This window comes from Coregonus clupeaformis, chromosome 29 (genome assembly GCF_020615455.1).
Source record: "Coregonus clupeaformis isolate EN_2021a chromosome 29, ASM2061545v1, whole genome shotgun sequence".
In the NCBI taxonomy this organism is placed as follows: Eukaryota; Metazoa; Chordata; class Actinopteri; order Salmoniformes; family Salmonidae; genus Coregonus; species Coregonus clupeaformis.
In genome coordinates, this window is record NC_059220.1 from 2,877,807 (window position 1) to 2,892,701 (window position 14,895).

The window sequence follows — 14,895 nt, forward strand, 5'->3', positions numbered from 1 at the left end:
CTTCAGGGAACAGTAGTTTATATTCATAACTGTACGTTGCCTTTCGATTGGTCACTCGGTATATATCGTACTACGTGGACACAAAATCAAGCCCCAAGCCAGTTCAGAGGGTACCAAACTAGGAGGCCGACACAGGTTCCACAGGCTAGAAGGGGTTACAGAAGCCACCCTTTTTCCCTACGTAGTGCACTACTTGACTAATGTCAGAGCCCCATATAGGGAACCAGAACCTGCTGCAACTTGGATATGCACACTGACACGCTGCCAATGCGAGCCTGAAATGTCAGAGCCCCATATAGGGAACCAGAACCTGCTGCAACTTGGATATGCACACTGACACGCTGCCAATGCGAGCCTGAACTGTCAGAGCCCCATATAGGGAACCAGAACCTGCTGCAACTTGGATATGCACACTGACACGCTGCCAATGCGAGCCTGAAATGTCAGAACTCGTACAAGGAACTGCAAGTCCAAAACAACAAAACATCTGTCGTGACTTGGTAAAGCGTACACAGAGTCAATGAATCACGTGACGCCCGAGGCTCGAACCCACAGAAAAACCTGCAGTAACCTGGAAACTGTAGACTTGGCGCCGTTACGTCAGCCCGAGGCTCGAACCCACAGAAAAACCTGCAGTAACCTGGAAACTGTACACTTGGCGCTGTTACGTCAGCCCGAGGCTCGAACCCACAGAAAAACCTGCAGTAACCTGGAAACTGTACACTTGGCGCCGTTACGTCAGCCCGAGGCTCGAACCCACAGAAAAACCTGCAGTAACCTGGAAACTGTACACTTGGCGCCGTTACGTCAGCCCGAGGCTCGAACCCACAGAAAAACCTGCAGTAACCTGGAAACTGTACACTTGGCGCTGTTACGTCGGCCCGAGGCTCAAACCCACAGGGGAACTGCGGTAACTGTGGTAACCTGGACAAAACGCTGCCTAACATCGACCAACCACAGCAGCCCAAGGCTCAAACCCACAGGGGAACTGCGGTAACCTGGACAAAACGCTGCCTAACATCGACCACAGTGGCCCAAGTGACTTGATAATGCGCATTCATGCGTCACCTCATCGACCAACCACAGCAGCCCACAGGGGAACTGTGGTAACTGTGGTAACTGTGGTAACTCGGATACATGCGCAACCTGCATGCTGCCTAACACCTAGCCATGAGAACACTATGAGTCACACTGGGAGCTGTTACACTACCAGTCAACAGTGTGGACACACCTACTCATTCAAGGGTTTTTCTTAATTTTTTACTATTTTCTACATTGTAGAATAATAGTGAAGACATCAAAACTATGAAATAACACATATGGAATCATGTATTAACCAAAAAAGTGTTAAACAAATCAAAATATATTTTATATTTGAGATTCTTTAAATAATCACCCTTTGCCTTGATGACAGCTTTGCACACTCTTGGCATTCTCTCAACCAGCTTCACCTGGAATGCTTTTCCAAAAGTATTGAAGGAGTTATTAAAGTGACTATGCATAGATAATAAACAGAGAGTAGCAGCAGCGTAAAAGAGGGGGGGGGGGGATGCAAATAGTCTGGGTAGCCATGATTAGATGTTCAGGAGTCTTATGGCTTGGGGGTAGAAGCTGTTTAGAAGCCTCTTGGACCTAGACTAGGCGCTGACTAGGGTGGCTGGAGTCTGACAATTTTTAGGGCCTTCCTCTGACACCGCCTGGTATAGAGGTCCTGGATGGCAGGAAGCTTGGCCCCAGTGATGTACTGGGCCGTACGCACTACCCTCTGTAGTGCCTTGCGGTCGGAGGCCGAGCAGTTGCCATACCAGGCAGTGATGCAACCAGTCAGGATGCTATCGATGGGTGGATCTGGGGACCCATGCCAAATCTTTTCAGTCTCCTGAGGGGGAATAGGCTTTGTTGTGCCCTCTTCACGACTGTCTTGGTGTGTTTGGACCATGTTAGTTTGTTGGTGATGTGGACACCAAGGAACTTGAAGCTCTCAACCTGTTCCACTAAAGCCCTGTCGATGAGAATGGGGGCGTGCTCAGTCCTCTTCTTTTTCCTGTAGTCCACAATCATCTCCTTTGTCTTGGTCACATTGAGGGAGAGGTTGTTGTCCTGGCACCACACGGCCAGATCTCTGACCTCCTCCCTATAGGCTGTCTCATCGTTGTCTGTGATCAGGCCTACCACTGTTGTGTCATCGGCAAACTTAATGATGGTGTTGGAGTCGTGCCTGGCCATGCAGTCATGGGTGAACAGGGAGTACAGGAGGGGACTGAGCACGCACCTCTGAGGGGCCCCCGTGTTGAGGATCAGTGTGGCAGACGTGTTGTTGCCTACCCTTACCACCTGGGGATGGCCCGTCAGGAAGTCCAGGATCCAGTTGCAGAGGGAGGTGTTTAGTCCCAGGGTCCTTAGCTTAGTGTTGAGCTTTGAGGGCACTATGGTGTTGAATGCTGAGCTGTAGTCAATGAATAGCATTCTCACATAGGTGTTCCTTTTGTCCAGGTGTGAAAGGGCAGTGTGGAGCGCAATAGAGATTGCGTATGTGTGCCATTCAGAGGGTGAATGGGCAAGACAAAAGATTTAAGTGCCTTTGAACAGGGTATGGTAGTAGGTGCCAGGTGCACCGGTTTGTATCAAGAACTGCAACGCTGCTGGGTTTTTCACACTCAACAGTTTCCCATGTGTATCAAGAATGGTCCACCACCCAAAGGACATCCAGCCAACTTGACACAACTGTGGGAAGCATTGGAGTCAACATGGGCCAGCATCCCTGTGGAACGCTGTGGGAAGCATTGGAGTCAACATGGGCCCAGCATCTCTGTGGAACGCTGTGGGAAGCATTGGAGTCAACATGGGCCAGCATCTCTGTGGAACGCTGTGGGAAGCATTGGAGTCAACATGGGCCAGCATCCCTGTGGAACGCTGTGGGAAGCATTGGAGTCAACATGGGCCCAGCATCTCTGTGGAGCGCTTTCGACACCTTCTAGAGCAGTTGAGGCTGCTGAGGGGAGGACGGCTCATAATAATGGCTGGAACGGCGCAAATGGAATGGAATCAAACTATCTTTGATGTATTTCATACCATTCCCCTCACTCCACTCCAGACATTACCACGAGCCCGTCCTCCCCCAGTTAAGGTGGCACCAGCCTCCTGTGTTGTAGAGTCCATGCCCTGACGAATTGAAGCTGTTCTGAGGGTTAAAAGGTAGGTGCAACTCAATACTAGGAAGGTGTTCCTAATGTTTTGTACACTCAGCGTATCTTTCCTTTCTACTTCTGTCCTATCCAACGAAGCCCAAAGTATGTGAGGAGTGAACAAAAAAAAAAGACCTGCACTATGTAGGGAATAGGGTGCCATTTGGGACACAAACGATGTTGACAACCTGAGCAGAGCAGCCCCTAGCTATGGGGAAATGCACCGCAAAGCACTACCTTGGACGTGTCCCAAGTGGCACTACTTCTGACCAGGACTCAAAGGGAATAGACTGCCCTTTGTGACGCACACCTTTTGGACAGACTGACCGCTGTGCTCATGTTTCATTTCAGTGAAACAGAGTGTGAGCTTGCGAGATAAGGCTGGTTTAATGAGGCTAGTAGTACAGTCCAGTCAGTGTCAATAGTGACCAGGGTATTGTTGAACCCAATATCAGCTCCGATGGACACCAGCTTGACTCCTTTACTGGTTTTGTAGTGTACTACAGTCTAGTGTACTACAGTCTAGTGTACTACAGTCTAGTGTACTACAGTCTAGTTTACTACAGTCTAGTGTACTATAGCCTAGTGTACTATAGCCTAGTTTACTACAGTCTAGTGTACTACAGTCTAGTGTACTACAGCCTAGTGTACTACAGTCTAGTGTACTACAGTCTAGTGTATTACAGTCTAGTGTACTACAGTCTAGTGTACTACAGTCTAGTGTACTACAGTCTAGTGTACTATAGCCTAGTTTACTACAGTCTAGTGTACTACAGTCTAGTGTACTACAGCCTAGTGTACTACAGTCTAGTGTACTATAGCCTAGTGTACTACAGTCTAGTGTACTACAGTCTAGTGTACTACAGTCTAGTGTACTACAGTCTAGTGTACTATAGCCTAGTGTACTACAGTCTAGTGTACTACAGTCTAGTGTACTACAGTCTAGTGTACTACAGTCTAGTTTACTACAGTCTAGTGTACTACAGTCTAGTGTACTACAGTCTAGTGTACTACAGTCTAGTGTACTACAGTCTAGTGTAATACAGTCTAGTGTACTCCAGTCTAGTGTACTATAGCCTAGTGTACTACAGTCTAGTGTACTACAGTCTAGTGTACTACAGCCTAGTGTACTACAGTCTAGTGTACTACAGTCTAGTGTACTACAGTCTAGTTTACTACAGTCTAGTGTACTATAGCCTAGTGTACTACAGTCTAGTGTACTACAGTCTAGTGTACTACAGTCTAGTTTACTACAGTCTAGTGTACTACAGTCTAGTTTACTACAGCCTAGTTTACTACAGTCTAGTGTACTACAGTCTAGTGTACTACAGTCTAGTGTACTACAGTCTAGTGTACTACAGTCTAGTTTACTACAGTCTAGTGTACTACAGTCTAGTGTACTACAGTCTAGTTTACTACAGTCTAGTGTACTACAGTCTAGTGTACTACAGTCTAGTGTACTACAGTCTAGTGTACTACAGTCTAGTTTACTACAGTCTAGTGTACTACAGTCTAGTGTACTACAGTCTAGTGTACTACAGCCTAGTGTACTACAGCCTAGTGTACTACAGTCTAGTGTACTACAGTCTAGTGTACTACAGCCTAGTTTACTACAGTCTAGTGTACTACAGCCTAGTGTACTACAGCCTAGTGTACTACAGCCTAGTGTACTACAGCCTAGTGTACTACAGCCTAGTGTACTACAGTCTAGTATACTACAGTCTAGTGTACTACAGTCTAGTGTACTACAGCCTAGTTTACTACAGTCTAGTGTACTACAGTCTAGTGTACTATAGCCCAGTGTACTACAGTCTAGTGTACTACAGTCTAGTGTACTACAGTCTAGTGTACTACAGTCTAGTTTACTACAGTCTAGTGTACTACAGTCTAGTTTACTACAGTCTAGTGTACTACAGCCTAGTCTACTACAGTCTAGTTTACAACAGTCTAGTGTACTACAGTCTAGTGTACTACAGTCTAGTGTACTACAGTCTAGTTTACTACAGTCTAGTGTACTACAGTCTAGTGTACTACAGTCTAGTGTACTACAGTCTAGTTTACTACAGTCTAGTGTACTACAGTCTAGTGTACTACAGCCTAGTGTACTACAGACTAGTGTACTACAGTCTAGTGTACTACAGTCTAGTGTACTACAGTCTAGATTACTACAGTCTAGTGTACTACAGTCTAGTGTACTACAGTCTAGTGTACTACATCCTAGTGTACTACAGTCTAGTTTACTACAGTCTAGTTTACTACAGTCTAGTTTACTACAGTCTAGTGTACTACAGTCTAGTGTACTATAGCCTAGTTTACTACAGTCTAGTGTACTACAGTCTAGTGTACTACAGCCTAGTGTACTACAGTCTAGTGTACTAAAGCCTAGTGTACTACAGTCTAGTGTACTACAGTCTAGTGTACTACAGTCTAGTGTACTACAGTATAGTTTACTACAGTCTAGTGTACTATAGCCTAGTGTACTACAGTCTAGTGTACTACAGTCTAGTTTACTACAGTCTAGTGTACTACAGTCTAGTTTACTACAGTCTAGTGTACTACAGTCTAGTGTACTACAGTCTAGTGTACTACAGTCTAGTGTAATACAGTCTAGTGTACTCCAGTCTAGTGTACTACAGTCTAGTGTACTACAGTCTAGTTGACTACAGGCTAGTGTACTATAGCCTAGTTTACTACAGTCTAGTGTACTACAGTCTAGTTTACTACAGTCTAGTGTACTACAGTCTAGTGTACTATAGCCTAGTGTACTACAGTCTAGTGTACTACAGTCTAGTGTACTACAGCCTAGTGTACTACAGTCTAGTGTACTACAGTCTAGTGTACTACAGTCTAGTTTACTACAGTCTAGTGTACTACAGTCTAGTGTACTACAGTCTAGTGTACTACAGTCTAGTGTACTACAGTCTAGTTTACTACAGTCTAGTGTACTACAGTCTAGTTTACTACAGCCTAGTGTACTACAGTCTAGTGTACTACAGTCTAGTGTACTACAGCCTAGTGTACTACAGTCTAGTGTACTACAGTCTAGTGTACTATAGCCTAGTTTACTACAGTCTAGTGTACTACAGCCTAGTGTACTACAGCCTAGTGTACTACAGCCTAGTGTACTACAGTCTAGTGTACTACAGCCTAGTGTACTACAGTCTAGTGTACTACAGTCTAGTGTACTACAGCCTAGTTTACTACAGTCTAGTGTACTACAGTCTAGTGTACTATAGCCCAGTGTACTACAGTCTAGTGTACTACAGTCTAGTGTACTACAGTCTAGTGTACTACAGTCTAGTGTACTACAGTCTAGTTTACTACAGTCTAGTGTACTACAGTCTAGTGTACTACAGTCTAGTTTACTACAGTCTAGTGTACTACAGCCTAGTCTACTACAGTCTAGTTTACAACAGTCTAGTGTACTACAGCCTAGTGTACTACAGTCTAGTTTACTACAGTCTAGTGTACTACAGTCTAGTGTACTACAGCCTAGTGTACTACAGTCTAGTGTACTACAGTCTAGTGTACTACAGTCTAGATTACTACAGTCTAGTGTACTACAGTCTAGTGTACTACATCCTAGTGTACTACAGTCTAGTGTACTACAGTCTAGTGTACTACAGTCTAGTGTACTACAGTCTAGTTTACTACAGTCTAGTGTACTACAGTCTAGTTTACTACAGTCTAGTGTACTACAGTCTAGTGTACTACAGTCTAGTTTACTACAGTCTAGTGTACTATAGCCTAGTTTACTACAGTCTAGTGTACTACAGTCTAGTGTACTACAGTCTAGTGTACTACAGTCTAGTGTACTACAGTCTAGTGTACTACAGTCTAGTGTACTACAGTCTAGTGTACTACAGTCTAGTTTACTACAGTCTAGTGTACTATAGCCTAGTGTACTACAGTCTAGTTTACTACAGTCTAGTGTACTACAGTCTAGTGTACTACAGTCTAGTGTACTACAGTCTAGTGTACTACAGTCTAGTGTATTACAGTCCAGTCAGTGTCAATAGTGACCAGGGTATTGTTGAACCCACCTTCAGCTCCGATGGACACCAGCTTGACTCCTTTACTGGTTATGTAGTGGAGAGCTTTGTTGACGTTGGAGATCTTGTGGACTCTCATCTTCCCTCTCTCTGGTTTGGCCAAGCGCTCTCCTAGACAGGAAACACAATCAGAGGTGATGGGTTAGAGGTTAGAGGTCACTATCGAACAGAAAACTACAGATACTAGGGCTGGGAATAGCCAAGGACCTCACAATACGATATTATCACCATACTTGGGCGCCGATACGATATGTATTGCGATTCTATATGTCCAAACATAGTGCTCTCTACATGCTGCAGAGGGAGAAGAGAGAGCCACGAGAAAAGGAGTTTTGGAGGTAAAAGTGCTCAAAACATGTTGGCTCACCATTTAAAACATTTAAAAAGAAAATAATAAATACCAGGTACTGTCACGCCCTGGCTCTGGGGACTCTTATATGTTGACCCAGGGTGTTAGTTTCTATGTTTAGTGTTCTATGTTCATGTTCTAGTTCATGTGTTTCTATGTTGGCCGGGGTGGTTCCCAATCAGAGGCAGCTGTGGCTTGTTGTCTCTGATTGGGAACCATACTTAGGCAGCCTGTTTTGCACTTGTCATTTGTGGGATCTTGTTCCGGAGAGGTTTGTGTTTTGTCAACCTTAGGACTTCACGTATCGTTTTGTTGTTTTGTTGTATTGTAATAGTACTCATTAAAAGATGTACGCATATCACGCTGCGCCTTGGTCCACTTCTTACGACGATCGTGACAGGTACAGCCGACTAGCTAATATGGAGGCGAAAGAAACGCACACCTATTTAGGAGAGGTGCTGGCTAGCAGAGTAGAACACCTGTTTAGGAGAGGTGCTGGCTAACAGAGTAGAACACCTGTTTAGGAGAGGTGCTGGCTAACAGAGTAGAGCACTTGAAAAAGAAAAGGAGAGCCTCTCACTCTAGGAGCTCAGATGCAATAATGTAATAGCCTAATAACCAACGTTTCGACAGACAAGCTACCTAACGTTAACAACAACACAATCAAATCATTATAACATATTTTTTTAAATATCGCAAAACTCTACTGTATGGATTTTTCCCCCATCCCTAACAGATAGATATACGTCCCTATTATTCACTTAGATATATATCTTGCCTAGTGTAAACATGTAGGCACCATGTAGGCACCATGTAGGCACCATGTAGACACCATGTAGGCACCATGTAGGCACCTACCACCATGTAGGCACCATGTAGACACCATGTAGGCACCATGTAGGCACCATGTAGGCACCATGTAGACACCATGTAGACACCATGTAGGCACCATGTAGGCACCATGTAGGCACCTACCACCATGTAGGCACCATGTACATTTTACATTTTAGTCATTTAGCAGACGCTCTTATCCAGAGCGACTTACAGTTAGTGAGTTGTTACGGATACAGGTATCCTTTATGTGTTTTTGTGTTTTTCCTCTCCTTCTGCCCTAAATCACAGGTGTCCTTTGTGTTCCTGATTGGTGGCCGTTGGGGTGTCCCACCTGTCCGACATCCGTTTGGCTGCTGATTGCTGAGGTGGACCAATCAGTGGACATTCCTCTGTATTGCACCACCTGTTTCTGGTTTCCCACTTACACCTCCCATTGTTTAAAAGCCAGTCAGTTGTGTTTGTTGGGAGAGACTATTTTCCGTATGTGAGAATGGATACTGTGGTGTCCTGTGTTTTGTGTACTCACTCATTTGCTGGTTACTCTGTTTGGTAACTTTGTTGTGCGTTTCTGGGAAAAGGGGGATTTAAGCAAGTTGCCCTTGGGCATACAATACCCGTAGGAAGAAAACTGTCTAAAAGCACTAGTTAGACCTGAGCGGACCACCCACTGTATTTTTGTATGATTAGCAGTAGCTTAGCGGTTCTTGAGGCAGGCAAGATCAGTTTAGGTTTTTTTTACACTATTGTTTCATTTCTTGGGTCCTGCTCAGCCCTTTTTCCCAAACCTTTACCGTGTGTTCAAAATAAACATTTTATGTTTGACGGTAGCTTATGGTTGTCGGTGTATTTTTTGTTCTCACTGTTTCCATGTCACGATTCTAATTTGCATGAATTATGTTACGGGTCTCATTTCCATCCACCCTAGACGTTTAAAGCCACGGGGTTCGTAACATGAGGTCATACATTTTTATTTATTTGTTCATACTGGAATCGAACCCACAACCCTGGCGTTGCAAACGCCATGCTCTACCAACTGAGCTACATCCCTGCCGGCCATTCCCTCCCCTACCCTGGACGACGCTGGGCCAATTGTGCGCCGCCATGTACCACCATGTAGGCACCATGTAGGCACCATGTAGGCACCTACCACCATGTAGGCACCATGTAGGCACCATGTAGCCACCTACCACCATGTAGGCACCATGTAGGGCGGCAGGTAGCTTAGTGGTTAAGAGCATAGTGCCAGTAACCGAAAGGTCGCTGGTTCTAATCCCCGAGCCGACTAGGTGAAAAATCTGTCGATGTGCCCTTGACCAAGGCACTTAACCCTAATTGCTCCTGTAAGACGCTCTGGATAAGAGCGTCTGCTAAATGACTAAAAATGTAAAATGTAGGCACCTACCACCATGTAGGCACCATGCAGGCACCATGTAGGCACCTACCACCATGTAGGCACCATGTAGGCACCATGCAGGCTCCATGCAGGCACCATGTAGGCACCTAACACCATGTAGGCACCATGCAGGCACCATGTAGGCACCTACCACCATATAGGCACCATATAGACCCATGGGGCGGCGCACAATTGGCCCAGCGTCGTCCAGGGTAGGGGAGGGAATGGCCGGCAGGGATGTAGCTCAGTTGGTAGAGCATGGCGTTTGCAACGCCAGGGTTGTGGGTTCGATTCCCACGGGGGGCCAGTATGAAAAAAATAAAAATAATGTATGCACTCACTAACTGTAAGTCGCTCTGGATAAGAGCGTCTGCTAAATGACTTAAATGTAAATATAGGCACCATGTAGGCACCTACCACCATGTAGGCACCATGTAGGCACCTACCACCATGTAGGCACCATGTAGGCACCTACCACCATGTAGGCACCATGTAGGCACCATGTAGGCACCTACCACCATGTAGGCACCATGTAGGCTCCATGTAAGCACCTACCACCATGTAGGCACCTGGCACCATGTAGGCACCATGCAGGCACCATGCAGGCACCATGTAGGCACCATGTAGGCACCTACCACCATGTAGGCTCCATGTAAGCACCTACCACCATGTATGTACCATGTAGGCACCATGTAGGTACCATGTAGGCACCATGTAGGCACCTACCACCATGTAGGCACGATGTAGGCATCATGCAGGCACCATGTAGGCACCATGTAGGCACCTACCACCATGTAGGCACCATGTAGGCACCATGTAGGCACCTACCACCATGTAGGCACCATGTAGGCACCATGTAGGCACCTACCACCATGTAGGCACAATGTAGGCTCCATGTAAGCACCTACCACCATGTTGGCACCATGTAGGCACCATGTAGGCACCTGGCACCATGTAGGCACCATGCAGGCACCATGTAGGCACCTACCACCATGTAGGCACCATGTAGGCACCTACCACCATGTAGGTACCATGTAGGCACCATGTAGGCACCTACCACCATGTAGGCACGATGTAGGCATCATGCAGGCACCATATAGGTACCATGTAGGCTCCATGTAGGCACCATGTAGGCACCATGTAGGCTCCATGTAGGCACCTACCACCATGTAGGCACCATGTAGGCACCATGTAGGCATGGTACCATGTAGCTCAGTTGGTAGAGCATGGCGCTTGCAATGCCAGGGTTGTGAGTTCGTTTCCCACGGGGGGGCAGTATGAAAATGGATGCACTCACTAACTGTAAGTCGCTCTGGATAAGAGCGTCTGCTAAATGACTAATATGTAAATGTAAAATGTAGGCACCATGTAGCCACCATGTACAGTGAGGGAAAAAAGTATTTGATCCTCTGCTGATTTTGTATGTTTGCCCACTGACAAAGAAATGATCAGTCTATAATTTTAATGGTAGGTTTATTTGAACAGTGAGAGACAGAAAAACACATGTCAAAAATGTTATAAATTGATTTGCATTTTAATGAGGGAAATAAGTATTTGACCCCCTCTCAATCAGAAAGATTTCTGGCTCCCAGGTGTCTTTTATACAGGTAATGAGCTGAGATTAGGAGCACACTCTTAAAGGGAGTGCTCTTAATCTCAGTTTGTTACCTGTATAAAAGACACCTGTCCACAGAAGCAATCAATCAATCAGATTCCAAACTATCCACCATGGCCAAGACCAAAGAGCTCTTCAAGGATGTCAGGGACAAGATTGTAGACATACACAAGGCTGGAATGGGCTACAAGACCATCGCCAAGCAGCTTGGTGAGAAGGTGACAACAGTTGGTGCGATTATTCGCAAATGGAAGAAACACAAAATAACTGTCAATCTCCCTTGGCCTGGGGCTCCATGCAAGATCTCACCTCGTGGAGTTGCAATGATCATGAGAACGGTGAGGAATCAGCCCAGAACTACACGGGAGGATCTTGTCAATGATCTCAAGGCAGCTGGGACCATAGTCACCAAGAAAACAATTGGTAACACACTACGCCGTGAAGGACTGAAATCCTGCAGCGCCCGCAAGGTCCCCCCTGCTCAAGAAAGCACATATACAGGCCCGTCTGAAGTTTGCCAATGAACATCTGAATGATTCAGAGGAGAACTGGGTGAAAGTGTTGTGGTCAGATGAGACCAAAATCGAGCTCTTTGGCATCAACTCAACTCGCCGTGTTTGGAGGAGGAGGAATGCTGCCTATGACCCCAAGAACACCATCCCCACTGTCAAACATGGAGGTGGAAACATTATGCTTTGGGGGTGTTTTTCTGCTAAGGGGACAGGACAACTTCACCGCATCAAAGGGACGATGGACGGGGCCATGTACCATCAAATCTTGGGTGAGAACCTCCTTCCCTCAGCCAGGGCATTGAAAATGGGTCGTGGATGGGTATTCCAGCATGACAATGACCCAAAACACACGGCCAAGGCAACAAAGGAGTGGCTCAAGAAGAAGCACATTAAGGTCCTGGAGTGGCCTAGCCAGTCTCCAGACCTTAATCCCATAGAAAATCTGTGGAGGGAGCTGAAGGTTCGAGTTGCCAAACATCAGCCTCGAAACCTTAATGACTTGGGGAAGATCTGCAATGAGGAGTGGGACAAAATCCCTCCTGAGATGTGTGCAAACCTGGTGGCCAACTACAAGAAACGTCTGACCTCTGTGATTGCCAACAAGGGTTTTGCCACCAAGTACTAAGTCATGTTTTGCAGAGGGGTCAAATACTTATTTCCCTCATTAAAATGCAAATAAATGTATAACATCTTTGACATGCGTTTTTCTGGATTTTTTTTGTTGTTATTCTGTCTCTCACTGTTCAAATACACCTACCATTAAAATGTCTTTGTCAGTGGGCAAACGTACAAAATCAGCAGGGGATCAAATACTTTTTTCCCTCACTGTAGGTACCATGTAGGCACCATGTATGGCCCTGTGTAGATGTATGGCCCCGTGTAGCTCAGTTGGTAGAGCATGGCACTTGCAATGCCAGGGTTGTGGGTTCGATTCCCACGGGGGGCTAGTATAAAAAAAGTATAATATATATATATATTTTGTATGCACTCACTAACTGTAAGTCGCTCTGGATAACAGCATCTGCTAAATGATGTAAATGTAAATGTAGGTACCATGTAGGCACCATGTAGGCACCATGCAGGTACCATGTAGGCACCATGTAGGCACCATGCAGGCACCTACCACCATGTAGGCACCATGTAGGCACCATGTAGGCACCATGTAGGCACCATGCAGGCTCCATGCAGGCTCCATGTAGTCACCTACCACCATGTAGGCACCATGTAGGCACCATGTAGGCACCATGTAGAGATACAGTGCCGTGGAAAAGTATTTACCCTCTTTCTGATTTTCTCTACTTTTGCATATTTTTGATAGTGAATGTTATTAGATCTTCAACCAAAACCTAATATTAGATAAAGGGAACCTGCGTTTATTTTATTTATTTTATTGACAAAGTTATGCAACACCCAATGCACCTGTGTGAAAAAGTAATTCCCCCATTACACTCAATAACTGGTTGTGCCACCTTTAGCTACAATGACTGCAACTAAACGCTTCCTGTAGTTGTTGATCAGTCTCTCGCATCGCTGTGGAGGAATTTTGGCCCACTCTTGCATGCTGAACTGCTTTAATTTAGCGAAATGTGTGGGTTTTCAAACTTGAACTGCTTGTTTCAAGTCCTGCCACAACATCTCAATTGGGATTAGGTCTGGACTTTGACTAGGTCATTCCAAGACTTCAAATATGTTGCTTTTTAACAATTTTCATGTAGACTTGATTGTGTGTTTTGGATCATTGTCTTGCTGCATGACCCAGCTGCGCTTCAGCTTCAGCTCACAGACGGATGGCCTGACATTCTATTGTAGAATTCTCTGATACAGAGCAATTCATGCTTGAAAACCCACAAAACGTTGCTGAGTTACAGCAGTTCTGGATGGAAGAGTGGGCTAAAATTCCTCCTCAGCAATGTGAAAGACTGATCAACAACTACAGGAAGCGTTTGGTTGGAGTCATTGCAGCTAAAGGTGACATAACCAGTTATTGAGTGCAAGGGGGCAATTACTTTTTCACACAGGGTCATTGGGTGTTGCATAACTTTGTTTATGAAATAAATGAAATAAGTATGTAATTGTTGTGTTATTTGTTCACGCAGGTTCCCTTTATCTAATATTAGGTTTAGGTTGAAGATCTGATAACATTCAGTTTCAAAAATATGCAAAAGTAGAGACAATTTGAAAGGTACTGTACATGTAGGCACCATTAGAGATACATGTAGGCACCATTATAAATACATGTAGGCACCATTATAGATACATGTAGGCACCATTAGAGATACATGTAGGCATCAGGCCTTTCCTCCTCACCTGATATGACCTCCAACAGCAGCATGAGTTTCAGTCCATCTCTGAAGTCCTCCTCAATGTTCTCGATCTGCGTTCCGGCTTTCCTCAGGTGGGAGTTACACCAGGCCGTGAACGTCTGGGGAAGAGAGAGGAGGAAACATCAGTTAGTAAGAAAATATGGTGTTCGTTACTATGGTGTTCGTTACTATGGTGCAGGCATAGTGAAGAGGAGAGGAGAAAAGGTGAGAAAAGAAGAGTAGAATATGGAATAGAATAGAACACAGTAGAGAACAACAGAATAGAACACAGTAGAGAACAATAGAATAGAACACAGTAGAGAACAATAGAATAGAACACAGTAGAGAACAATAGAATAGAACACAGTAGAGAACAATAGAATAGAACACAGTAGAGAACAATAGAATAGAACACAGTAGAGAACAATAGAATAGAACACAGTAGAGAACAATAGAATAGAACACAGTAGAGAACAACAGAATAGAACACAGTAGAGAACAATAGAATAGAACACAGTAGAGAACAATAGAATAGAACACAGTAGAGAACAACAGAATAGAACACAGTAGAGAACAACAGAATAGAACACAGTAGAGAACAACAGAATAGAACACAGTAGAGAACAACAGAATAGAACACAGTAGAGAACAA

General features: G+C 45.0%; 1 protein-coding gene across 5 annotated transcripts in view; it reads right to left on the bottom strand.

Moving 5' to 3' along the window:
* The window catches only part of actn1 (actinin, alpha 1), a 140,449-nt gene that overhangs the window by 78,130 nt on the left and 47,424 nt on the right, over window positions 1–14,895 (bottom strand). For all 5 annotated transcript variants that reach the window (XM_041854559.2, XM_041854557.2, XM_041854558.2 and 2 more), the window contains exons 2-3: window positions 14,248–14,362; window positions 7,229–7,348 (exon numbers count right to left, since the gene is read on the bottom strand). In XM_041854559.2, coding sequence (XP_041710493.1) covers window positions 7,229–7,348; window positions 14,248–14,362 — 235 coding nt within the window. The remainder of the gene's footprint in view (window positions 1–7,228; window positions 7,349–14,247; window positions 14,363–14,895) is intronic.